The sequence below is a fragment of the Podarcis melisellensis genome (genome assembly GCF_964234715.1).
Source record: "Podarcis melisellensis genome assembly, chromosome: 13".
Classification (NCBI taxonomy): Eukaryota; Metazoa; Chordata; class Lepidosauria; order Squamata; family Lacertidae; genus Podarcis; species Podarcis melisellensis.
This window is the reverse complement of record NC_138545.1, coordinates 14630398-14656987: the sequence shown is the minus strand read 5'-3', so window position 1 is coordinate 14656987 and position 26590 is coordinate 14630398. Positions and strand designations below refer to the sequence as shown.

The 26590-nt window shown below is 44.3% G+C and overlaps 1 protein-coding gene across 1 annotated transcript; it reads left to right on the top strand.

Moving 5' to 3' along the window:
* Positions 1–6703: 6703 nt before the first annotated feature.
* Positions 6704–16770, top strand: LOC309353986 (uncharacterized protein). The gene is made up of 2 exons (XM_081883667.1): positions 6704–6848; positions 14942–16770. The coding sequence occupies exon 2, from the start codon at positions 14953–14955 to the stop codon at positions 15982–15984; it is 1032 nt and encodes a 343-aa protein (XP_081739793.1). The 5' UTR covers positions 6704–6848; positions 14942–14952; the 3' UTR covers positions 15985–16770.
* The last annotated feature ends 9820 nt before the right edge of the window (positions 16771–26590 follow it).

The window sequence follows — 26590 nt, the reverse complement described above, 5'->3', positions numbered from 1 at the left end:
AGCTGGCTTGTTTACACTCTGTGCACCTGGCAGCTCTCAACGCTAGCTGCGTTGGAATTTTCCAAGAGCTCTTCAAACTGTGTAGTCAAAACATTCCATTTTAACTTTCACTTCTCCTCTCTGAGGCATGGCCTTCGTTGCTAAGCAACAGCATTCCTTTTCTTGAACAGGATTAACCACAGGAATGTTTGGAATGCGGTTTCTCTTTTGACTGGAGCTGTTTTACCCAAACGCTGCTCCCCGTGAAGCAGAGAATAACTCAATCTGCTTTCACTCTTCTAAGCCCGAAAATCTCATACCTGGGCTCCGTTGCTTGGCTTTCAGATTCTTCTGGTCAGCTTCTGGCTGCAGAGAATCAGCCTTCTCACCTCAGGCTTCCATGGAGGCCACTTCTTGATGCAGAGGTCGATGAAAACAGCAACCATCCTCTGCTACCACTGTTGGAATTCTCGCCCGTCTCAGCGGTATGTGCCTATCTGTTCAGGCACCGGCTGAATTCCTTAGACCTCCCTCCGGCGACTCCCGGCAGGATAAAACATACGCGAGGTCCGTTCCGGCGATTTTCCTCAGGCTGTGAGGAAAACACACCAACTGCTCCTCTCTCCCCTTTGGTGTCCCCAGGGAGGGGAAAGAAGCAGACAGAAATCTATTTACATCTTTTATTCCTGTCTTTTACTTCAGTACAGAGAAAACATGTCTGCACTCATCAGCAGTTAGAATAAACTCCACCCAAGTACTTCCAGCACAGGTCATATGACAAACCCACTGAGCTAACATCCGGTGCTCAGTATAGAATAGACTGCCCCTTTGTTCCCATGGCAACAGTCACAAACTTCCTGTTTGGCTTTCCAGCCACAAGCAGCAGTCTTGGCTGCTATAGCCTTTGCTTGCTGCCGCATTGCTGCTTTAGAATAACAATGCCATGCTCCACAAATATAAGCCATCTAAAAAGGCCAGACTAGCACCCATCATTACAGGGAGGCCCTCAGGGCAGGTGCTATGTGCTATAGGAATGGCGGAGACCAAAAATCAACACCAGAATAATCATGGCAACACGAAGAAACAATGTCAGTTCTGTTTCTGGTACCAGATTTGAGTGTAGTTTTTTTGTAACATATTTTGAGAGTGTCTTGGGACTTTGAAGTGGGGTGTAAGTGTTCTAAAGGAGTCACTAATTCTAAAGCACTACCTTTGAAGTGGGACAAGAGTTCTCTGGTGGTTTTATTCACAGTGATCCCATTCAGACACACAAGACATCACATAGAATCAAAGAATTGTAGAGTTGGGAAGGATCCCAATCATCTGGTCCAACCCCCTGCAATGCAGGAATCTCAACTAAAGCATCCATAGTGTTCAAATCATCCATGTGTGTTGTCAGGGAACTGCCATCAGAGGGATTCTGGAGAGCGTCCCGGGAGGGAGAGAAGCAGCCCATCTTCTGGAAGGAATTCAGCATAGCACCAGTGGAGAAGGGGGGCAGATGGGGGAATTGGCGAGGTGGCTCCATGACTCCTCGCCGGAGACCAGCGGGGAGAGCACGGGTCCGCCACTGCCCACACCCTCCCTGCGCAGAAGGCTTCCGCACAGGGAGAGTAGGCGGCGACTAGGCGGCGAAGAGCTTCTTTGCTGGAAGAAGTTCAAGAAATGCCCACTGACAGATTCTGCCAGCGATTGAGACAGCCACAGGTGAGTGGCTGTCCGGACAGAAAGGGTTCACCCAGGTAACCCAGCCAGGTGTGGCGTCGATTTACGCACGAGCAACCCCTAGAACCATTACATGTGTGAACCAGCCTTGACAAGTCTTAGTTAAACTTTGACCAGTATTATTCAGGCTGGCCCCAAAAATGTTTTTATTTGTGAGTGCTGTCATTGAGGGAGTGTAACTAGTATTTTATTTTATTTTTTAGCAGAAGGGTTTGCTGACCCTTTAGAAAGCATGTATTGCTGCTAGTGCTATTAATAGCAATGAGCTCAAAGGTGCTATCATGTTTCACACACCAAATATACTAAGGCATATTTTAATATTTGAACAGCACACCAATGCAAAGGTGGCCAGCAATGATGCTTCCCTCCACCCCCCACCCCACCCAGGAAGTTGCCTTGGTCCAGTATACCTATATCATTTGCATGTTGAGTCCCACAGTGCCACCCCCCAAAATAATTCACACTTCACACTTCAATTTTTGTTTAAGGTTTTTGGCATAATTTTGGCCACAACTTTATTCAAATACAAAAAATGTGAGTGGTTGCTTAGGCATTGGTTATGACTATCTGTCCTTGCCCCCCAAGGACAGAGCTGGCCCTTCCGGACACCACCGGAAGCCAACGTGGGAAACAAGTATTGGGTGAGAAATGAAGCTGGGACACAGACCCTCACCTCTCACCCTCATGTTCCGGTGGGGCTTGCACGGCTCAAGTCCGGCTCCACGGACAAGGACGAAAAGAATGGCAAGCCCCTGGATTCCTTTAACGGAATTCCCTTCACATCATTTGGAGGGATAGGCACTTACCCTCCAAGCACCAATTTAACCAATGCCTAACCGCCAACCTTACAAGTTGTCACGATTTGCTACGCAGTAGGCAAAAACCAAATGGCACCAGCCAATCAGCCAAATGGCAAAATTCCTACCAGGCCCCCGCTCCAAGGCGGACGACCCCATGACAGGCATAGCAAGGTCAAGTGAACAAAAAACCACCCTATTAAAGGGAGGGAGGGCGGGTGATCCGGTGCAAAACGGCCAAGAGGACGTCCCATCGTCTGGCCCCTATATTTAAAGCCTCTGACCCCTCCTCTGAATTGGCAACAATCAAAATTCCCCAGCAACCCAATTAACCTCTTAAAGGCTGGGTTCCACCAAATTTGCCTAGTCATGACAGGGTGGCCTGTTCCCCCAACCACAACACGTGCTCTCTGTTAGGGAGAACACGCTTTTCCAGAAAAAGGTGTTTACCATCGGAACATGAATACCAATACTGATGAAGATGCAACTGAATTAAACTTCACCCAGCTTGCAAGGATGGTCTCTATTACTGGGGCATCAAGGATTACTATTACAGTGGTACCTTGGGTTGAGAACTTAATTCGTTCTGGAGGTCTGTTCTTAACCTGAAACTGTTCTTAACCTGAGGTACCACTTTAGCTAATGGGGCCTCCCGCCGCCGCACAATTTCTGTTCTCATCCTGAAGCAAAGTTCTTAACCCGAGGTACTATTTCTGGGTTAGCGGAGTCTGTAACCTGAAGCATATGTAACCTGAAGCGTATGTAACCCGAGGTACCACTGTATGGTAGGTCAACAGGAACGCTCAAAGGCTTCCTCCCCATTTAGGGATCTTTTATTAAATTTGGGTGATTACTGTGGGCTCAAGTTTAGAAAATATAGAGCTCTCATGACCTAAGGGGGAATTAGCTGAGCGGTATTTAGAGAAGCCTAAAATAAGCACCAAGTGAGATTAATGATTACTACACATATTATATACTTTTATATATACATACTCATCTTGCTAGGCTACATAGAGATATCTGTCCAAGTTTATGCAAATCTCCTTAGGCTAAAGCTAGAGAAGCATATCAAAGTTTGTGGCTGGATGCCTTCTAGATATGCTACCATTTCTTGGTCCCCATAATTCCTTTTCCAGAAGATTTGTCTGAAGGGTATGGAGGAAGTGGAGAGCTCTGTGTACAATTTCATGCTGGTGTACAGTCAGAAACAATCACTTTTTTACATCATAATTTTAGCTAGCTCCATATTTGAAGGTTGGTCCGGGACAGTATGGGTCCAGGGCCTGATCCAGCCCCACAAGCAACTTTGTATGTCCCCTTCCCAAACAAAGATCCCACTAATTTGGTGACATAGAACAAATCTAAAGATCAGACACAGTGTTCAGGTGGTCAGAGAGATTTATGCATGTGTCCTGTGTTCACAGGCATGAGAGTGTGAGGTGACCACAGCCACTTTGGGTCACTCACCAATGGCATGCTGGTCCTGGAGAGCTTCCTAAGGGTGAATGTGCCCTTATAGCTAAAAAGCAATAGCTCTTTTAGCCCTGCCCCCTCCCTGTCCTAGAGGCACAAGAAGGAACATTTCTCTTTACTCTGGTTGCCATTTGATTACTAGCCCTAATTCAAATGCTGGTTTTGACTCATGTGGTTCAAAATCTCAGTACCTCAAGGACGTCTTATATCACCCTACCTGAGCTCTGCAGTGATCACTTGAAGCCCTTGTCTGTGTACCCCCTCCAAGAGAGGTGCCGAGGGGGGCAGCAAGAGAAGAGTCCTTGCCAGTGGTAGCCCCTGGTTGTGTAGTGCTCTCCCTCATCAGGCTTGCCCATCGCTGATGTTCTTAGCTTTTGAATGCCAGGCAAATACATTTTTTCTCCAGGCTTCAGATTCTTTGTATGGATGCAATTTTTATCTATTCCTTCCATTGATTGATTGATTGATTGATTGATTGATTGAAATAATATCCCACTTTCCTCCTCCTAGGTCTCAGGTTGTCTTTAACAATAAAATGTACAATATACACAATTTAAAACATCACTTAAACTTCCAAAATTTAAAACCTCAAGAATTTTAAATCTCTCAGAAAAGAAAAACAACCACCAGCAGTGACCATTTTAACCTGAGAAGCATTCAGGAAGCAAAGGCCCTCTGAAATAAAACAGCTCTGAAAGTCAGTAGGGAGAGTGTCTGCCTAACTTCTTGTGGCAGGAAGTTCCATAGAGTTGGGCCCACAACACTGAAGGCACAATTTCTTGTTGACACGAGACATGTTTGTAGTCCATAGAGAAGCATTAGCCATGCTTCCTCCACTGATCTCAGGGATACCTCAGGCTATTTCTGAGGTATCCTGGATGTAAAGTATTCAGGGATTTGTACACGAGTACAAGAACCTTGAGTACAACAACTCTGAACCAAGCCCATAGCTGATGCAAAGTCATTGGAGGTCTTTTAACAGTGATGCCATGTGTTTGGAGTGTTCTTGGTGGTTTCAGGGCCTGAGACATTTTGGCATGTAAGATGCCCCCCAAAATAGCTCCCCCATTTCCACCAGGTAAGAATGGGTGAAGGAAGACTTGCATCAGGGACAAGGGTACTAGAAGGGAAGAAATGTTGACAGCTGCTGCCTCAGTGCATCCTGCCGCCTGAGGCAGTCACCTCACTTTGCCTCATGGGTGGAACAGCTCTGTTCTGTCTTTGTGTTCCTCTTTCAGTTGGGGAAGGATAGATTTCCTTATTGCATTGTGGGTAGACGAACACTTAAAATTTTTATGTTTGGCTTTATTGCATCCGGTTGAGATTTATGGCGTTTTTCAATTACTACCTCCTGGGGCCAAAGAACATGAGATGCAAAATTAGAAAGCACATCAGGATTTGTACTTATATAATAATGAAGTAATTGAAAATCAACATACAGACACTCCCGCTTATTAGCCTTAGGAAGCAGGTTTTCCTTTGCGCCTCAGAGAAACCTAACTTACAGAGGTGTTGTGGGGAGAAAGCGGAATTGGGGATCTTCCTGGACAATGGAAGCTTAGATCAAAACTATGTTCTGCACATCCCAATCCCAAAATGGGGAGAGACTCCAGTGGTTCCTGTGCTTACCCAGGATTCACTTAATGAAATTCATTGAAAGTTGTAAATCACTGGTACATACACCCATTCAAATGTTATACAATTAATTGCAAGATTACTTCATTATGTCTCCCAATATCCTCTTTGTGAGATGAGGGGTTGAGAACTACGTATTCCCAATATGGCCACAGCATACATGTGTAAAAATGCATTCAGGTATTGTTATTATTTATTGAAACTCTATATCACCCTTCATCCTCAGATCACAGGACAGTTCACCTTATAAAAACATAAGAATACATGACATAAGGTAAAGGTAAAGGTAGCCCTGCCCATATGGGCCAGTCGTGTCTGACTCTAGGGTTGAGCGCCCATCTCACTTAAGAGGCTGAGGGCCAGTGCTGTCCAGAGACACTTCCGGGTCACGTGGCCAGTGTGACGAAGCTGCTCTGGCGAGCCAGCACCAGCGCAGCACACAGAAACGCCGTTTACCTTCCCGCTATAAAGCGGTACCTATTTATCTACTTGCACTTAGGGGTGCTTTCGAACTGCTAGGTGGGCAGGAGCTGGGACCAAAAGACGGGAGCTCACCCCGCCGTGGGGATTCGAACCGCCGACCATGCGATCGGCAAGCCCTAGGCGCTGAGGTTTTACCCACAGTGCCACCTGCGTCCCACAATACATGACATACTAACAAGCAAAACAATACCCACCCCATTTTAAAAGGCTATAGATTGTTTAACTAGCCAAAGGTTTGGGAGAAGAGGAAGAGCATTTAATTTGGATCTCTTTGAAGCATGGATTTTACAGACCTGGGGTTTAAGCCTTATGGAAAAACTAACTGCAGTACAAGGAGAACATTGTACCGAGGGGGAAGGGATATTCATTTCTTATGAAATGGTTTGATTTTATGGAATATGCACAATCCACTGAACATGCTTTCTGTCCACCAGGATCACATGGACTATTATGGAACGATTCATTTGTTTGACCACAACATTGGAAAATGGTAGATATTCTAAGTTCCGCTGATGCTATATTTTTGTTCCTGGAAGACTGCACTCTGAGAAGGGGAGTGGGAGGGTTTTCTTGTGGTTGTGTCTCTGCTTATCATCTGAAAAATGATGTAGGAGGAGCGGTGCATAGTTTCTCATTAACCCATAGCCTCTTCTATCCTATTTAAGCAGCAAGTGTTCACACATTTCCTTCATTCTCCACCAAGAGAAGCAGCTGCCACCTACTACAAAACTTTCTGTCTGAATACCACGAATACCGGTAAGTCTTGGAGGGTTACTGGGAAGGAGCGGAGAGAAACTACTTTAGAATTTGGGGGCATAAGGGAGAGAGTATTTTGGGGGACCTGTAGTCTAACTACCTCTTTATAATTATAAAGGATATAATCATAAACTCTAAGGTTTTTATTTCAGCAATAACAGTACAAGTTAAATGAAGTTCCTTTTAATAATCCAACAACCAGTCAACTAAAACAGACCATGTATTCTAGCAAAAAACCTTGAATCTAAAAATGACATTAATGCATATTCAAGGAGAATCTCTCTCTGCACAACTGAAGCAAAATCCCAGGGGGTTCCAGGTGGTGCTCCTTTGTGGACCTGTAGTCTAACTACTACTTTATAATAATTGAGTGCCAATGATACTCCCTGTGTGATATTGAAGTGACATGGAGCCTTCCCCAGTGGCAGAGGAAGGGAGCGGGGCCCCCGGGTGCCATCTCTGAGGAGGTGTGACAAGAAGGCACACCTCAGGGAGATCGCCCTGCCACCCCGGGCGCGCACCATCATTGTGCTGCCGCAGACACGTGTGGAGGATCCTCTGCTCACAGCTGCACTCTCCTCCACCGTCCGTACAGCGCTCGAGCAGTGCCGTCGGCAAACCGACCAGTGGCGCATGTGCGGCGCCGCTCAAGCGCCATACGGTGTACCCTAACCCTCAACCACCGCTGCAGCCGCGAGCGAAGGATTCCACTGACTCCGCTGCACATATGGTGCACACTCATGCATGGTACATAGCAGCGCACACGTGGTACGTAGCGGCACGTGCGTATGTGCCGACGGGCAGTTTGCCCCGCCCCCTGCCCTGGGTGCCTGTTCCCCTTTCTTTGCCACTGGCTTCCCAAAGGCTTTAGGGATTGGTATGTCTGGTCCGTCCAGCAACCAGAACTCCCTTCATTTACTCAGTCTCCTCTAAATGTCATGAAACACCTTGCAGGATGAGATCATGATGTGATCCAGAGGCAGAATCCCCATTCCCACCAGATTCTGAACTCATATGCAACATCTTGGGTTTGGAAGGGGCACATGGGTATCTTTGAGAACGCAGATGGGACTGGAAGGGGCCTCTGGGTAGGGGAAGGATTCAGCAACAGGGAAGCCGGAGCTCCCTGGAACATTTCTTTTGTAAATAGTTTATAAAGTATAACTTATATTAGATACATCCATCCCAACCTCCAGATCTCTTTCAGAGTGCAATCCTATACAAACTGAGTGTTTCTTGAATAGCAAGGTGTACGGCTACATATAGTCACCAGGAGACAATGGCTATCTCAATGCTTTGTGAAAATTTATTTCATAAGGGAGTTTTTCATTGTGTAGAAATGTATATTCTTTTGCCTATCACTAACTCTGCTGTCAGGCTATTTTAATAGGACCTCTTGAGCTCTAGAGTTATGGCACCAGAAGAGGGAGTGAGGAATAGCCACTTCTTTAGTGTCACGCAATATCTTATAAACTTCTATTATGCCCATCTTTTTATATTCCTGAATCAAAAACACCCAAATGGCAGAGTTTAGTGGCTGATCAGACTACCAGCCCTTCTTGTGCAGAGTGAGGAAGAGACCCAAGAACACAGGATCTATACCTCACTCTAAGGTTTTTATTTAAGCAATAACAGTACAAATTAAATGAAGTTCCTTTTAATAATACAACAACCATTCTACTAAAACAAACCACGTATTCCAGCAGCTGAGTTTGAATTTAAAAATGACATTCACACATATTCAAGAACACTTTCCTCTGCCAAGCTGTAGCAAGATCCCAAGGTGTTCCAGGGACTCACCCAGTGCTCCTTTGGAGAATTGAAGACATGGTAGAGACTGCCGTATCTTTAAGAAATATGATTTATACACATATTTAAACCTTCAGTCTGCATGGAGGGGGTGCAGATCTTACAGCATGGCAATCCCAAGCAGGGATGTTCAGCTAGTCTTAACAATCTGCACCTCCTGGACACGTTGCTGTTAGAAGGAACAAATCAGACGCCACAAGAAAATACGAGGGGGAATAAAGAATTGGAAAATCTCTTCTCTTCCCCCACAGCCCCCATAGATGTGTCCTTCCATCCTCTCCTAGCTCGGAAGCTCAACAGTCTGGCACTATAGTACTATTGCTGTAGTTGCTGTACTGAGGTTGAGGGTAGGCAAGTAAGTTTATCTGCCCCTTCCAGTGCTGTATGGGAGAATGGGTGGTCGGTTCATGCACAAGTTTATCTGTCCCTTCCAGTGCTGTATGGTGACAGGGTGGTGTCAGTTTATGCACACAATGAGATAAGCAGCTTCAGATCTGAATTTTGCTCCTCTTTCCAAGATATTCTGAGCTATTAGGCAGTCTCTTCCCATCACAGCTGAGATAGGAATTAATTAGAACAACAGTTACCAGCATGGCACTCATGAGTGCCTGGCTGCCCTCGTATGGTGCCCACAAAAGGCCTCAGTAAATATCCCCTCAAAATCCACTTGCTCTGTACAAAGTGTGTAACAAATGTTGGAAATGTAAAGAAAAAGAGGGAACATTTTATCATATGTGGTGGGAGTGTAAAAAGGTGAAATGCTTCTGGGAAGTCATATATAATGAATTGAAAAAAAAGTTGAAATATACATTTGTAAAGAAACCAGAGGCATTTCTGTTAGGCATGGTTGGAAGTGAAATAAATAGAAAAGAACGTAAGCTTTTTTTATATGCGGTAACAACTGCAAGGACATTATTGGCCCAAAAATGGAAACAAGAAGAGATACCAATATTACTACATTGTCCGCTCAGACCTGGGCTGCTACATGAGGTCCACCAATTTCCATGAGGGCAAAGACCTTGAAGTGTTTAGCCTGCACAGTTCCTGCACGGGAGGAGATCACTACTTAGCCCATGAGGATGACCTATTCTACATCATCAAAGGAGACAACTATCGCCGTGTCAGCAACATGAATAAAGACTTAGGTTCTGTAGTATACAGCCTCCATCCCAACTGCCGCGGAGGGGACCATTACCTCTCAGCCTTTGGATCCTTCTATATCATTTTCCATAAAAGAGGGGTTTACCGTCGGATCTCTAATATGCATGAAGATACAGATGCAGTTGAATACACACTTCACCCAACTTGCAAGGATGGTCTCTATTACTGGGGCATCAAGGATTACTATTACTTTGTAAAGCCCCATGATGAATGGGGGGTCCAGTACTATAGATGCACCAACTTCCACGAAAATGTGGATGCTGAAACATACTCCTTCCATAGTGATGTTGTGAACATGCTCCCTGGAGGAATGGCTATTACCCATGGGTCAGCTTATGGTAGATGGGAACCTATCAAGACCATCTCCAATGAGTCCAGCACTCCCATTGTATGGAATAAGAAGATCACCAAGAAAGTGGGATACAACAAGCAGAAGATGAGCAGTGTGGAGCACAACTGGAACATATCCATGACTGCCTCATATCAGTCAGGTGCGCTCACTGAAGCCATTGCCAAGTATCAGTTCTCTCTCACTGCTGAGTATGGTGGGAAGAGGGTCAACACAGAGCAGGAAGACTGGAATGAAGCCACTGAGATCGAAGAAGCTATTAGTGTAACCGTGCAGCCCAATCAGAAGATGTACATATGGCAATACCAGCTGGGTTTGGGCAAGGAAGCGGTCTTGTTCTGCCGTGATATGAAATTTACGAGTGATTCTACTCCACCTACAGATATTCCTTTGCCACCTTCCAATAAGTGAAAAGAAAAGTGTTAGGCCAAAAGGCACCCTCTCTATTATAAAATATGATTGATTACTATTGATTACTATATTTAGAAAATATAGAGCTCTCCTGAGCTAAGGGGGAATTCGCTGAGCATAGCTGTCAACCTTTCCCTTATTCCGAATAGGATTCCTCGCAAGAAAAGGGAAACGTTGACAGCTATGTCGCTGAGTGGTATATAGAGATGCAAAAGCTAAAGACCAAGTGAGATTAATGATTATTAGACATATTATATACTCTCATATAGACATATACATCTTGATAGGCTACATAGATATACTTGTCCAAGTTTATGCAAAACTCCTTAGGCTACAGCTAGAAAAGCATATCCTAGTTCAGGGGTCAGCAACCTTTTTCAGCCATGGGGTGGTCCACCGTCCCTCAGACCATGTGGTGGGCAGGGCTATATTGGGGGGTGGTGAACGAATTCCTATGCCCCAGAAATAACCCAGAGATGCATTTTAAATAAAAGGACACATTCTATCCTTGTAAAAACACGCTGATTCCCGGACCGTCCGCCGGCTGGATTGAGAAGGCGATTGGGCCAGATCCGGCCCCCGGGCCTTAGTTTGCCTACCCCTGTCCTAGTTTGTGCACAATGCAGGTGACCCAGGCTGAATGACTTCCGGATGAGCTACTATTTATAAGCTATAAATCCCTTTGCTAAATTTGTTCCTTCATTTTGCTTTGTATTTGCTGAACTCTGCAACCTGTCCCACTGTTGTTATACAAATCAAATAAATTAAGAATCAATAGTTTTAAAATGTGTTCCGTGCAATTTTCACACTTGTGTACAAAATGATTTTCAACATATATTTTCCAGAAGACACAAATACCTTCTTCCTTTTCCAGAAGATTTGAGGGTTGGCCTAGGAGAGGGGAGGGTCCAGGGCCCTGATCCAGCCCCCCCTCAGCAACTTTTTATGTCCCCTTCCCAACCCAAGATCCCACTAATTCGGCAGCAGCAAAACAAATCTAAAGATCAGACACAGTGTTCAGGTGGTCAGAGAGATTTATGCATGTGTCCTGTGTTCACAGGCATGAGAGTGTGAGGTGACCACAGGCACTTTGGGTCACTCACCAATGACATGCTGGTCGTGGGAGGCTGCCTAAGGTGAATGTGCTCTTATTGTTAAAAGCAATAGCTCTTTTAGCCCTGCCCCCTCACTGTCCTAGAGGCACAAGAAGGAACATTTCTCTTTACGCTGGTTGCTATTTGATTACTAGCCCTAATTCAAATGCTGGTTTTGTCTTATGTGGTTCAGAATCTCAGTACCTCAAGGAACTCCTCTTCCCATAAAGACCTACCTGAGCTCTGCAGTGATCCCTTCAAGCCCTTCTCTGTGCGCCCCCTCCAACAGAGGTGCCAAGGGGGCAGCAAAAGAAGAGGCCTTGCCAGTGGTAGCCCCTGGTTGTGTAGTGCTCTCCCTCATCAGGCTTGCCCACCATTGATGCTATTAGCTTTTGAATGCCAGGCAAATACATTTTTCTCCAGGCTTCAGAATCTTTGAATGGATGCAATCTTTATCCATTCCTTTTATTTATTTATTTTAAGAAATAATATCCCACTTTCCACATCCCCATTCCTACCAGATTCTGAACTCATATGCAACATCTTGGGTTTGGAAGGGGCCCATGGGTATCTTTGAGAACGCAGATGGGACTGGAAGGAGCCTCTGGGTAGGGGAAGGATTCAGCAACAGAGAAGCCGGAGCTCCCTGGAACATTTCTTTTGTAAATAGTTTATAAAGTATAACTTATATTAGATACATCCATCCCAACCTCCAGATCTCTTTCAGAATGCAGTCCTAGACAAACTGAATGTTTCTTGAATAGCAAGGTGTACGGCTGCATATAGTCACCAGGAGACAATGGCTATCTCAATGCTTTGTGATAATTTATTTCAAGAGGGAGTTTTTCATTGTGTGGAAATATATGTTCTTTTGCCTATCCACTGACTCTGCTGTCAGGCTATTTTAATAGGACCTCTTGAGCTCTAGAGTTATGGCACCAGAAGAGGGAGGGAGGAATAGCCACTTCTTTAGTGTCACACATAATCTTACAAACTTCTGTTATGCCCCTATTTTTATATTCCTGAATCAAAAACACCCAAATGGTGGAGTTTAGTGGCTGATCAGACTACCAGCCCTTCTTGTGCAGAGTGAGGAAGAGACCCAAGAACACAGGATCTATACCTCACTGTAAGGTTTTTATTTAAGCAATAACAGTACAAGTTAAATGAAGTTCCTTTTAATAATACAACAACCATTCTACTAAAACAAACCACGTATTCCAGCAGCTGAGTTTGAATTTAAAAATGACATTCATGCATATTCACGAACACTTTCCTCTGCCAAGCTGTAGCAAGATCCCAAGGTGTTCCAGGGACTCACCCAGTGCTCCTTTGGAGAATTGAAGACATGGTAGAGACTGCCGTATCTTTAAGAAATATGATTTATACACATATTTAAACCTTCAGTCTGCATGGAGGGGGTGCAGATCTTACAGCATGGCAATCCCAAGCAGGGATGCTCATCTAGTCTTAACAATCTGCACCTCCTGGACACGTTGCTGTTAGAAGGAACAAATCAGATGCCACAAGAAAATACGAGTAAAGAATTGGGAAATCTCTTCTCTTCCCCCACAGCCCCCATAGATGTGTCCTTCCATCCTCTCCTAGCTCTGAAGCTCAACAGTCTGGCACTATAGTACTATTGCTGTAGTTGCTGTACTGAGGTTGAGGGTAGGCAAGTAAGTTTATCTGCCCCTTCCAGTGCTGTATGGGAGAATGGGTGGTGTTGGTTCATGCACACAAGTTTATCTGTCCCTTCCAGTGCTGTATGGTGACAGGGTGGTGTCAGTTTATGCACACAATGAGATAAACAGCTTCAGATCTGAATTTTGCTCTTCTTTCCAAGATATTCTGAGCTATTAGGCAGTCTCTTCCCAGGACAGCTGAAATAGGAATTAATTAGAACAGCAGTTACCAGCATGGCACTCATGAGTGCCTGGCTGCCCTCGTATGGTGCCCACAAAAGGCCTCAGTAAATATCCCCTCAAAATCCACTGGCTCTGTACAAAGTGTGTAACAAATGTTGGAAATGTAAAGAAAAAGAGGGAACATTTTATCATATGTGGTGGGAGTGTAAAAAGGTGAAATGCTTCTGGGAAATCATATATAATGAATTGAAAAAAAAAGTTGAAATATACATTTGTAAAGAAACCAGAGGCATTTCTGTTAGGCATGGTTGGAAGTGAAATAAATAGAAAAGAACGTAAGCTTTTTTTATATGCGGTAACAGCTGCAAGGACATTATTGGCCCAAAAATGGAAACAAGAAGAGATACCAATGATGGAAGAATGGAGAATGAAATTAATGGACTATGCAGAACTCGACAAATTAACAGGAAAGATCCGAAACTGATGGAACCATAGGTTCACCGAGGACTGGAGTAAATTTGTAGATTATTTGAAAAGTAGATGCGGTGAAGAAATAACGTTTGTTGGTTTGCAAGAGGCTCTGTGAAGAATTAATATTAAAAATATTGTAAAAAGGGGAGTAGGGAGGAGGAAGGTTATCATTATAAGACAATATAAAATTAGGAAATGCGTAAAAAAGAATCAAAACGGAGGATTGTCAGAAGAGCTGAGGGAAGTCCAAAAAAGAATGTATGTGAAAAAATGTGTGTTATGTTCTTAAAATTTGGATTGTAAAATTAATAAAATATTATTAAACAAAACAAAACAAAACAAAAAACAAAATGCACTGTCTCAGCCTCTCCTTTTAATGGGGCTTGAGTATTGAAGGCCCACTCTTTAATATGTTCTGAACAAGGGAGAGGTGCAAAGAGCTTCTCTTTGTGAACAAGCACAGCAGTGATGGATGTCGGTGTTTTAGCCACACTGAGCCTTCAAAAAAGCATTGATTTCCAGCAAAATCTGGATCTTTCATTTCCTAAAGAGCCATTCCCTAAAATCACAAGGCAAACTACTTTTAAAACTGGCCAGCCTGTCAAACACAATTTATATTCCTTAGAAGGGATGGGTGGGTCTCCTATCAAATGGAGAGAGAAATAGATAGAGAAATATGTCTTGACAAGGAGAAGGTGTTTGCTTCGTCTTTAAAGCACCTCACAATTAATTAGTAATCATTTACCTTTGGAATTATATTTGGCACTGGAAGGTATATTGTGTTAAAGCATTGAGACAGTTCTCCAAGACGTCAGCAAATTCTGTTAATTATTTCATTGTCATAAATAATAAAATAAGTAAATAGAGTAAATGAATGATCAATTTGTGAAATCTTCTGATCTAACTGAATACATTGCTTTCTTTTCCTAGAATCAAGCACCATGCCAGAGATAGTCCCTAAGAACAAAGCCCCAGGGGTTGATTTCTGTGGGGTAGATAAATATTACTACATTGTCCGCTCAGACCTGGGCCCCTACATGAGGTCCACCAATTTCCATGAGGGCAAAGACCTTGAAGTGTTTAGCCTGCACAGTTCCTGCACAGGAGGAGATCACTACTTAGCCCATGAGGATGACCTATTCTACATCATCAAAGGAGACAACTATCGCCGTGTCAGCAACATGAATAAAGACTTAGGTGCTGTAGTATACAGCCTCCATCCCAACTGCCGCGGAGGGGACCACTACCTCTCAGCCTTTGGATCCTTCTATATCATTTTCCATAAAAGAGGGGTTTACCGTCGGATCAGTAATATGCATGAAGATACAGATGCAGTTGAATACACACTTGACCCAGCTTGCAAGGATAATCTCTATTACTGGGGCATCAAGAATTACTATTACTTTGTAAAGCCCCATGATGAATGGGGGGTCCAGTACTATAGATGCACCAACTTCCACGAAAATGTGGATGCTGAAACATACTCCTTCCATAGTGATGTTGTGAGCATGCTCCCTGGAGGAATGGCTATTACCCATGGGTCAGCTTATGGTAGATGGGAACCTATCAAGACCATCTCCAATGAGTCCAGCACTCCCATTGTATGGAATAAGAAGATCACCAAGAAAGTGGGATACAACAAGCAGAAGATGAGCAGTGTGGAGCACAACTGGAAGGTTTCCATGACTGCCTCATATCAGTCAGGTGCGCTCACTGAAGCCATTGCCAAGTATCAGTTCTCTCTCACTGCTGAGTATGGTGGGAAGAGGGTCAACACAGAGCAGGAAGACTGGAATGAAGCCACTGAGATCGAAGAAGCTATTAGTGTAACCGTGCAGCCCAATCAGAAGATGTACATATGGCAATACCAGCTGGGTTTGGGCAAGGAAGCGGTCTTGTTCTGCCGTGATATGAAATTTACGAGTGATTCTACTCCACCTACAGATATTCCTTTGCCACCTTCCAATAAGTGAAAAGAAAAGTGTTAGGCCAAAAGGCACCCTCTCTATTGTAAAATATGATTGATTACTATTGATTACTATATTTAGAAAATATAGAGCTCTCCTGAGCTAAGGGGGAAATCGCTGAGCATAGTTGTCAACCTTTCCCTTATTCCGAATAGGATTCCTCGCAAGAAAAGGGAAACGTTGACAGCTATGTCGCTGAGTGGTATATAGAGATGCAAAAGCTAAAGACCAAGTGAGATTAATGATTATTAGACATATTATATACTCTCATATAGACATATACATCTTGATAGGCTACATAGATACACTTGTCCAAGTTTATGAAAAACTCCTTAGGCTACAGCTAGAAAAGCATATCCTAGTTCAGGGGTCAGCAACCTTTTTCAGCCATGGGGTGGTCCACCGTCCCTCAGACCATGTGGTGGGCAGGGCTATATTGGGGGGTGGTGAACGAATTCCTATGCCCCAGAAATAACCCAGAGATGCATTTTAAATAAAAGGACACATTCTATCCTTGTAAAAACACGCTGATTCCCGGACTGTCCGCCGGCCGGATTGAGAAGGCGATTGGGCCAGATCCGGCCCCCGGGCCTTAGTTTGCCTACCCCTGTCCTAGTTTGTGCACAATGCAGGTGACCCAGGCTGAATGACTTCCGGATGAGCTACTATTTATAAGCTATAAATCCCTTTGCTAAATTTGTTCCTTCATTTTGCTTTGTATTTGATGAACTCTGCAACCTGTCCCACTGTTGTTATACAAATCAAATAAATTAAGAATCAATAGTTTTAAAATGTGTTCCGTGCAATTTTCACACTTGTGTACAAAATGATTTTCAACATATATTTTCCAGAAGACACAAATACCTTCTTCCTTTTCCAGAAGATTTGAGGGTTGGCCTAGGAGAGGGGAGGGTCCAGGGCCCTGATCCAGCCCCCCTCAGCAACTTTTTATGTCCCCTTCCCAACCCAAGATCCCACTAATTCGGCAGCAGCAAAACAAATCTAAAGATCAGACACAGTGTTCAGGTGGTCAGAGAGATTTATGCATGTGTCCTGTGTTCACAGGCATGAGAGTGTGAGGTGACCACAGGCACTTTGGGTCACTCACCAATGATATGCTGGTCGTGGGAGGCTGCCTAAGGTGAATGTGCTCTTATTCTTAACAGCAATAGCTCTTTTAGCCCTGCCCCCTCACTGTCCTAGAGGCACAAGAAGGAACATTTCTCTTTACGCTGGTTGCTATTTGATTACTAGCCCTAATTCAAATGCTGGTTTTGTCTTATGTGGTTCAGAATCTCAGTACCTCAAGGAACTCCTCTTCCCATAAAGACCTACCTGAGCTCTGCAGTGATCCCTTCAAGCCCTTGTCTGTGTGCCCCCTCCAACAGAGGTGCCAAGGGGGCAGCAAAAGAAGAGGCCTTGCCAGTGGTAGCCCCTGGTTGTGTAGTGCTCTCCCTCATCAGGCTTGCCCACCATTGATGCTATTAGCTTTTGAATGCCAGGCAAATACATTTTTCTCCAGGCTTCAGAATCTTTGAATGGATGCAATCTTTATCCATTCCTTTTATTTATTTATTTTAAGAAATAATATCCCACTTTCCACATCATAGGTCTCAGGTTGTCTTTGACAATAAAATGTACCATATACACAATTTAAAACATGACTTTAACTTCCAAAATTTAAAACCTCAAGAATTTAACGTATCTCTCTCAGAAAAGAAAAACAACCACCAGCAGTGAGCGACGGCGCAACAGCACTTTCTCAACCTCACGTTGGGCCAGCCCTCAATATAGTGTGACCACCTCAAGGTACACCAGTTACACGAATTTCTACAATTTACCTCAGATTATTTAGTGGGGGACTTTTGTGAGGTAAAAATGATTTAGAGTCCCAGACAGGAGTTGCTCAAACAAACAAGAAAAGTTTTATTAAGCAAAGGAAGTTTATGACACAAAGTGGGTCGGGAAACGAGTTCTTTCAGGTAGAATTTAACTTATTTACTTTAACTATAAGATGTCTCAGGTTTAAACATAACACTTTAGGCACAACCCTTCTTAAACTTCAGTTACTAAACATCAGTTGTTTCACTTCAGGTAGATAAATATTCAGGTTTCCAGAAGAGATGGCAAAATGTTCAAATCAGTTTCTGTCACTTAGATAATACAGTGACCGCTCCCACAACAACTGGGGCTGGGGGCGCCTATTGCGTGGTCACACACAGCCCCCCCCCCATCCCAGTGCGTCTCCCGGTAGTAGGGGCTGGCTTCGCCCTCCCCAGGCTGGATACCTGGAGGTCTCCGCCTACTTCAGCCAATCGCCCAATCCCACCTGGGGGGGCGTCGCCAGAGGATCAGCCAGGTAGGGGGAGGGACTGCCCACAGAACAGAAGGTGAATCTTACCTTCAAAGCAGTGTCAGTTGGCTCCAGAACTTCTCCCACCCTGCCCTCCCTCAGTTAAGCCTCCTTTTGCAGGTTGACCTCTTCTCTACAGGTACAAAGGCGCTGTTGAAGGACCGGAAAGGAATTTTCCTGCATTGGCAGGTTTTGCCTTTCTTTAGTAAAACGTCACAACTTTGGTGGTTTCAGGCCTTGGGCGGAATCCTTTAGTCTAGCTTCCTAAATGGGGGGCCGGTTTTTATTTCAGCAATAACAGTACAAGTTAAAGGAAGTTTCTTTTAATAATCCAACAACCAGTCTACTAAAACAGACCATGTATTCCAGCAACAGACCTTGAATCTAAAAATGACATTAATGCATACTCAAGCAGAATCTCTCTCTGCACAGCTGAAGCAAAATCCCAGGAAGTTCCAGGGGCTGCTTCTTTGTGGACCTGTAGTCTAACTACTTCTTTATAATTATTGAGTGCCAATGATATTCCATGTGTGATATTGAAGTGAGATGGGGCCTTCCCCAGTGGCGGAGGAAGGGGTCGGGCCCCCCGGGTGCCATCTCTGAGGAGGTGTGACAAGAAGGCACACCTCAGGGAGATCGCCCTGCCGCCCCGGGTGCGCACCATCATTGTGCTGCCGCAGACACGTGTGGAGGATCCTCTGTTCGTGGCTGCACTCTCCTCCACCGTCCGTACAGCGCTCGAGCAGTGCCATCGGCAAACCAACCAGTGATGCATGTGTGGCGGCGATCAAGCGCCATACAGTGTACCCTAACCCTCCACCACCACTGCTGCTGCTGCGAGCGAAGGATCCCACTGACTCCGCTGCAGCTGCGAGCAGAGGATCCCGCTGCCATACATAGGATGCGCATGCATGCATGGTACATAGCGGCGCACACGTGGTACGTAGCGGCACGTGCGCTTGCGCCGATGGGTGGTTTGCCCTGCCCCCCTACCCTGGGTGCCTGTTCTTCTTTGTTCACCACTGGCTTCCCAAAGGCTTTAGGGATTGGTATCTCTGGTCCGTCCAGCAACCAGAACTCCCTTCATTTGCTCAGTCTCCTCTAAATGTCATGAAACACCTTGCAGGATGAGATCATGATGTGATCCAGAGGCAGAATCCCCATTCCCACCAGATTCTGAACTCATATGCAACATCTTGGGTTTGGAAGGGGCACATGGGTATCTTTGAGAACGCAGATGGGACTGGAAGGGGCCTCTGGGTAGGGGAAGGATTCAGCAACAGAGAAGCCGGAGCTCCCTGGAACATTTCTTTTGTAAATAGTTTATAAAGTATAACTTATATTAGATACATCCATCCCAACCTCCAGATCTCTTTCAGAATGCAGTCCTAGACAAACTGAATGTTTCTTGAATAGCAAGGTGTACGGCTGCATATAGTCACCAGGAGACAATGGCTATCTCAATGCTTTGTGATAATTTATTTCAAGAGGGAGTTTTTCATTGTGTGGAAATATATGTTCTTTTGCCTATCCACTGACTCTGCTGTCAGGCTATTTTAATAGGACCTCTTGAGCTCTAGAGTTATGGCACCAGAAGAGGGAGGGAGGAATAGCCACTTCTTTAGTGTCACACATAATCTTACAAACTTCTGTTATGCCCCTATTTTTATATTCCTGAATCAAAAACACCCAAATGGTGGAGTTTAGTGGCTGATCAGACTACCAGCCCTTCTTGTGCAGAGTGAGGAAGAGACCCAAGAACACAGGATCTATACCTCACTCTAAGGTTTTTATTTAAGCAATAACAGTACAAGTTAAATGAAGTTCCTTTTAATAATACAACAACCATTCTACTAAAACAAACCACGTATTCCAGCAGCTGAGTTTGAATTTAAAAATGACATTCATGCATATTCACGAACACTTTCCTCTGCCAAGCTGTAGCAAGATCCCAAGGTGTTCCAGGGACTCACCCAGTGCTCCTTTGGAGAATTGAATACATGGTAGAGACTGCCGTATCTTTAAGAAATATGATTTATACACATATTTAAACCTTCAGTCTGCATGGAGGGGGTGCAGATCTTACAGCATGGCAATCCCAAGCAGGGATGCTCATCTAGTCTTAACAATCTGCACCTCCTGGACACGTTGCTGTTAGAAGGAACAAATCAGATGCCACAAGAAAATACAAGTAAAGAATTGGGAAATCTCTTCTCTTCCCCCACAGCCCCCATAGATGTGTCCTTCCATCCTCTCCTAGCTCTGAAGCTCAACAGTCTGGCACTATAGTACTATTGCTGTAGTTGCTGTACTGAGGTTGAGGGTAGGCAAGTAAGTTTATCTGCCCCTTCCAGTGCTGTATGGGAGAATGGGTGGTGTTGGTTCATGCACACAAGTTTATCTGTCCCTTCCAGTGCTGTATGGTGACAGGGTGGTGTCAGTTTATGCACACAATGAGATAAACAGCTTCAGATCTGAATTTTGCTCTTCTTTCCAAGATATTCTGAGCTATTAGGCAGTCTCTTCCCAGGACAGCTGAAATAGGAATTAATTAGAACAGCAGTTACCAGCATGGCACTCATGAGTGCCTGGCTGCCCTCGTATGGTGCCCACAAAAGGCCTCAGTAAATATCCCCTCAAAATCCACTGGCTCTGTACAAAGTGTGTAACAAATGTTGGAAATGTAAAGAAAAAGAGGGAACATTTTATCATATGTGGTGGGAGTGTAAAAAGGTGAAATGCTTCTGGGAAATCATATATAATGAATTGAAAAAAAAAGTTGAAATATACATTTGTAAAGAAACCAGAGGCATTTCTGTTAGGCATGGTTGGAAGTGAAATAAATAGAAAAGAACGTAAGCTTTTTTTATATGCGGTAACAGCTGCAAGGACATTATTGGCCCAAAAATGGAAACAAGAAGAGATACCAATGATGGAAGAATGGAGAATGAAATTAATGGACTATGCAGAACTCGACAAATTAACAGGAAAGATCCGAAACTGATGGAACCATAGGTTCACCGAGGACTGGAGTAAATTTGTAGATTATTTGAAAAGTAGATGCGGTGAAGAAATAACGTTTGTTGGTTTGCAAGAGGCTCTGTGAAGAATTAATATTAAAAATATTGTAAAAAGGGGAGTAGGGAGGAGGAAGGTTATCATTATAAGACAATATAAAATTAGGAAATGCGTAAAAAAGAATCAAAACGGAGGATTGTCAGAAGAGCTGAGGGAAGTCCAAAAAAGAATGTATGTGAAAAAATGTGTGTTATGTTCTTAAAATTTGGATTGTAAAATTAATAAAATATTATTAAACAAAACAAAACAAAACAAAAAACAAAATGCACTGTCTCAGCCTCTCCTTTTAATGGGGCTTGAGTATTGAAGGCCCACTCTTTAATATGTTCTGAACAAGGGAGAGGTGCAAAGAGCTTCTCTTTGTGAACAAGCACAGCAGTGATGGATGTCGGTGTTTTAGCCACACTGAGCCTTCAAAAAAGCATTGATTTCCAGCAAAATCTGGATCTTTCATTTCCTAAAGAGCCATTCCCTAAAATCACAAGGCAAACTACTTTTAAAACTGGCCAGCCTGTCAAACACAATTTATATTCCTTAGAAGGGATGGGTGGGTCTCCTATCAAATGGAGAGAGAAATAGATAGAGAAATATGTCTTGACAAGGAGAAGGTGTTTGCTTCGTCTTTAAAGCACCTCACAATTAATTAGTAATCATTTACCTTTGGAATTATATTTGGCACTGGAAGGTATATTGTGTTAAAGCATTGAGACAGTTCTCCAAGACGTCAGCAAATTCTGTTAATTATTTCATTGTCATAAATAATAAAATAAGTAAATAGAGTAAATGAATGATCAATTTGTGAAATCTTCTGATCTAACTGAATACATTGCTTTCTTTTCCTAGAATCAAGCACCATGCCAGAGATAGTCCCTAAGAACAAAGCCCCAGGGGTTGATTTCTGTGGGGTAGATAAATATTACTACATTGTCCGCTCAGACCTGGGCCCCTACATGAGGTCCACCAATTTCCATGAGGGCAAAGACCTTGAAGTGTTTAGCCTGCACAGTTCCTGCACAGGAGGAGATCACTACTTAGCCCATGAGGATGACCTATTCTACATCATCAAAGGAGACAACTATCGCCGTGTCAGCAACATGAATAAAGACTTAGGTGCTGTAGTATACAGCCTCCATCCCAACTGCCGCGGAGGGGACCACTACCTCTCAGCCTTTGGATCCTTCTATATCATTTTCCATAAAAGAGGGGTTTACCGTCGGATCAGTAATATGCATGAAGATACAGATGCAGTTGAATACACACTTGACCCAGCTTGCAAGGATAATCTCTATTACTGGGGCATCAAGAATTACTATTACTTTGTAAAGCCCCATGATGAATGGGGGGTCCAGTACTATAGATGCACCAACTTCCACGAAAATGTGGATGCTGAAACATACTCCTTCCATAGTGATGTTGTGAGCATGCTCCCTGGAGGAATGGCTATTACCCATGGGTCAGCTTATGGTAGATGGGAACCTATCAAGACCATCTCCAATGAGTCCAGCACTCCCATTGTATGGAATAAGAAGATCACCAAGAAAGTGGGATACAACAAGCAGAAGATGAGCAGTGTGGAGCACAACTGGAAGGTTTCCATGACTGCCTCATATCAGTCAGGTGCGCTCACTGAAGCCATTGCCAAGTATCAGTTCTCTCTCACTGCTGAGTATGGTGGGAAGAGGGTCAACACAGAGCAGGAAGACTGGAATGAAGCCACTGAGATCGAAGAAGCTATTAGTGTAACCGTGCAGCCCAATCAGAAGATGTACATATGGCAATACCAGCTGGGTTTGGGCAAGGAAGCGGTCTTGTTCTGCCGTGATATGAAATTTACGAGTGATTCTACTCCACCTACAGATATTCCTTTGCCACCTTCCAATAAGTGAAAAGAAAAGTGTTAGGCCAAAAGGCACCCTCTCTATTGTAAAATATGATTGATTACTATTGATTACTATATTTAGAAAATATAGAGCTCTCCTGAGCTAAGGGGGAAATCGCTGAGCATAGTTGTCAACCTTTCCCTTATTCCGAATAGGATTCCTCGCAAGAAAAGGGAAACGTTGACAGCTATGTCGCTGAGTGGTATATAGAGATGCAAAAGCTAAAGACCAAGTGAGATTAATGATTATTAGACATATTATATACTCTCATATAGACATATACATCTTGATAGGCTACATAGATACACTTGTCCAAGTTTATGAAAAACTCCTTAGGCTACAGCTAGAAAAGCATATCCTAGTTCAGGGGTCAGCAACCTTTTTCAGCCATGGGGTGGTCCACCGTCCCTCAGACCATGTGGTGGGCAGGGCTATATTGGGGGGTGGTGAACGAATTCCTATGCCCCAGAAATAACCCAGAGATGCATTTTAAATAAAAGGACACATTCTATCCTTGTAAAAACACGCTGATTCCCGGACTGTCCGCCGGCCGGATTGAGAAGGCGATTGGGCCAGATCCGGCCCCCGGGCCTTAGTTTGCCTACCCCTGTCCTAGTTTGTGCACAATGCAGGTGACCCAGGCTGAATGACTTCCGGATGAGCTACTATTTATAAGCTATAAATCCCTTTGCTAAATTTGTTCCTTCATTTTGCTTTGTATTTGATGAACTCTGCAACCTGTCCCACTGTTGTTATACAAATCAAATAAATTAAGAATCAATAGTTTTAAAATGTGTTCCGTGCAATTTTCACACTTGTGTACAAAATGATTTTCAACATATATTTTCCAGAAGACACAAATACCTTCTTCCTTTTCCAGAAGATTTGAGGGTTGGCCTAGGAGAGGGGAGGGTCCAGGGCCCTGATCCAGCCCCCCTCAGCAACTTTTTATGTCCCCTTCCCAACCCAAGATCCCACTAATTCGGCAGCAGCAAAACAAATCTAAAGATCAGACACAGTGTTCAGGTGGTCAGAGAGATTTATGCATGTGTCCTGTGTTCACAGGCATGAGAGTGTGAGGTGACCACAGGCACTTTGGGTCACTCACCAATGATATGCTGGTCGTGGGAGGCTGCCTAAGGTGAATGTGCTCTTATTCTTAACAGCAATAGCTCTTTTAGCCCTGCCCCCTCACTGTCCTAGAGGCACAAGAAGGAACATTTCTCTTTACGCTGGTTGCTATTTGATTACTAGCCCTAATTCAAATGCTGGTTTTGTCTTATGTGGTTCAGAATCTCAGTACCTCAAGGAACTCCTCTTCCCATAAAGACCTACCTGAGCTCTGCAGTGATCCCTTCAAGCCCTTGTCTGTGTGCCCCCTCCAACAGAGGTGCCAAGGGGGCAGCAAAAGAAGAGGCCTTGCCAGTGGTAGCCCCTGGTTGTGTAGTGCTCTCCCTCATCAGGCTTGCCCACCATTGATGCTATTAGCTTTTGAATGCCAGGCAAATACATTTTTCTCCAGGCTTCAGAATCTTTGAATGGATGCAATCTTTATCCATTCCTTTTATTTATTTATTTTAAGAAATAATATCCCACTTTCCACATCATAGGTCTCAGGTTGTCTTTGACAATAAAATGTACCATATACACAATTTAAAACATGACTTTAACTTCCAAAATTTAAAACCTCAAGAATTTAACGTATCTCTCTCAGAAAAGAAAAACAACCACCAGCAGTGAGCGACGGCGCAACAGCACTTTCTCAACCTCACGTTGGGCCAGCCCTCAATATAGTGTGACCACCTCAAGGTACACCAGTTACACGAATTTCTACAATTTACCTCAGATTATTTAGTGGGGGACTTTTGTGAGGTAAAAATGATTTAGAGTCCCAGACAGGAGTTGCTCAAACAAACAAGAAAAGTTTTATTAAGCAAAGGAAGTTTATGACACAAAGTGGGTCGGGAAACGAGTTCTTTCAGGTAGAATTTAACTTATTTACTTTAACTATAAGATGTCTCAGGTTTAAACATAACACTTTAGGCACAACCCTTCTTAAACTTCAGTTACTAAACATCAGTTGTTTCACTTCAGGTAGATAAATATTCAGGTTTCCAGAAGAGATGGCAAAATGTTCAAATCAGTTTCTGTCACTTAGATAATACAGTGACCGCTCCCACAACAACTGGGGCTGGGGGCGCCTATTGCGTGGTCACACACAGCCCCCCCCCATCCCAGTGCGTCTCCCGGTAGTAGGGGCTGGCTTCGCCCTCCCCAGGCTGGATACCTGGAGGTCTCCGCCTACTTCAGCCAATCGCCCAATCCCACCTGGGGGGGCGTCGCCAGAGGATCAGCCAGGTAGGGGGAGGGACTGCCCACAGAACAGAAGGTGAATCTTACCTTCAAAGCAGTGTCAGTTGGCTCCAGAACTTCTCCCACCCTGCCCTCCCTCAGTTAAGCCTCCTTTTGCAGGTTGACCTCTTCTCTACAGGTACAAAGGCGCTGTTGAAGGACCGGAAAGGAATTTTCCTGCATTGGCAGGTTTTGCCTTTCTTTAGTAAAACGTCACAACTTTGGTGGTTTCAGGCCTTGGGCGGAATCCTTTAGTCTAGCTTCCTAAATGGGGGGCCGGTTTTTATTTCAGCAATAACAGTACAAGTTAAAGGAAGTTTCTTTTAATAATCCAACAACCAGTCTACTAAAACAGACCATGTATTCCAGCAACAGACCTTGAATCTAAAAATGACATTAATGCATACTCAAGCAGAATCTCTCTCTGCACAGCTGAAGCAAAATCCCAGGAAGTTCCAGGGGCTGCTTCTTTGTGGACCTGTAGTCTAACTACTTCTTTATAATTATTGAGTGCCAATGATATTCCATGTGTGATATTGAAGTGAGATGGGGCCTTCCCCAGTGGCGGAGGAAGGGGTCGGGCCCCCCGGGTGCCATCTCTGAGGAGGTGTGACAAGAAGGCACACCTCAGGGAGATCGCCCTGCCGCCCCGGGTGCGCACCATCATTGTGCTGCCGCAGACACGTGTGGAGGATCCTCTGTTCGTGGCTGCACTCTCCTCCACCGTCCGTACAGCGCTCGAGCAGTGCCATCGGCAAACCAACCAGTGATGCATGTGTGGCGGCGATCAAGCGCCATACAGTGTACCCTAACCCTCCACCACCACTGCTGCTGCTGCGAGCGAAGGATCCCACTGACTCCGCTGCAGCTGCGAGCAGAGGATCCCGCTGCCATACATAGGATGCGCATGCATGCATGGTACATAGCGGCGCACACGTGGTACGTAGCG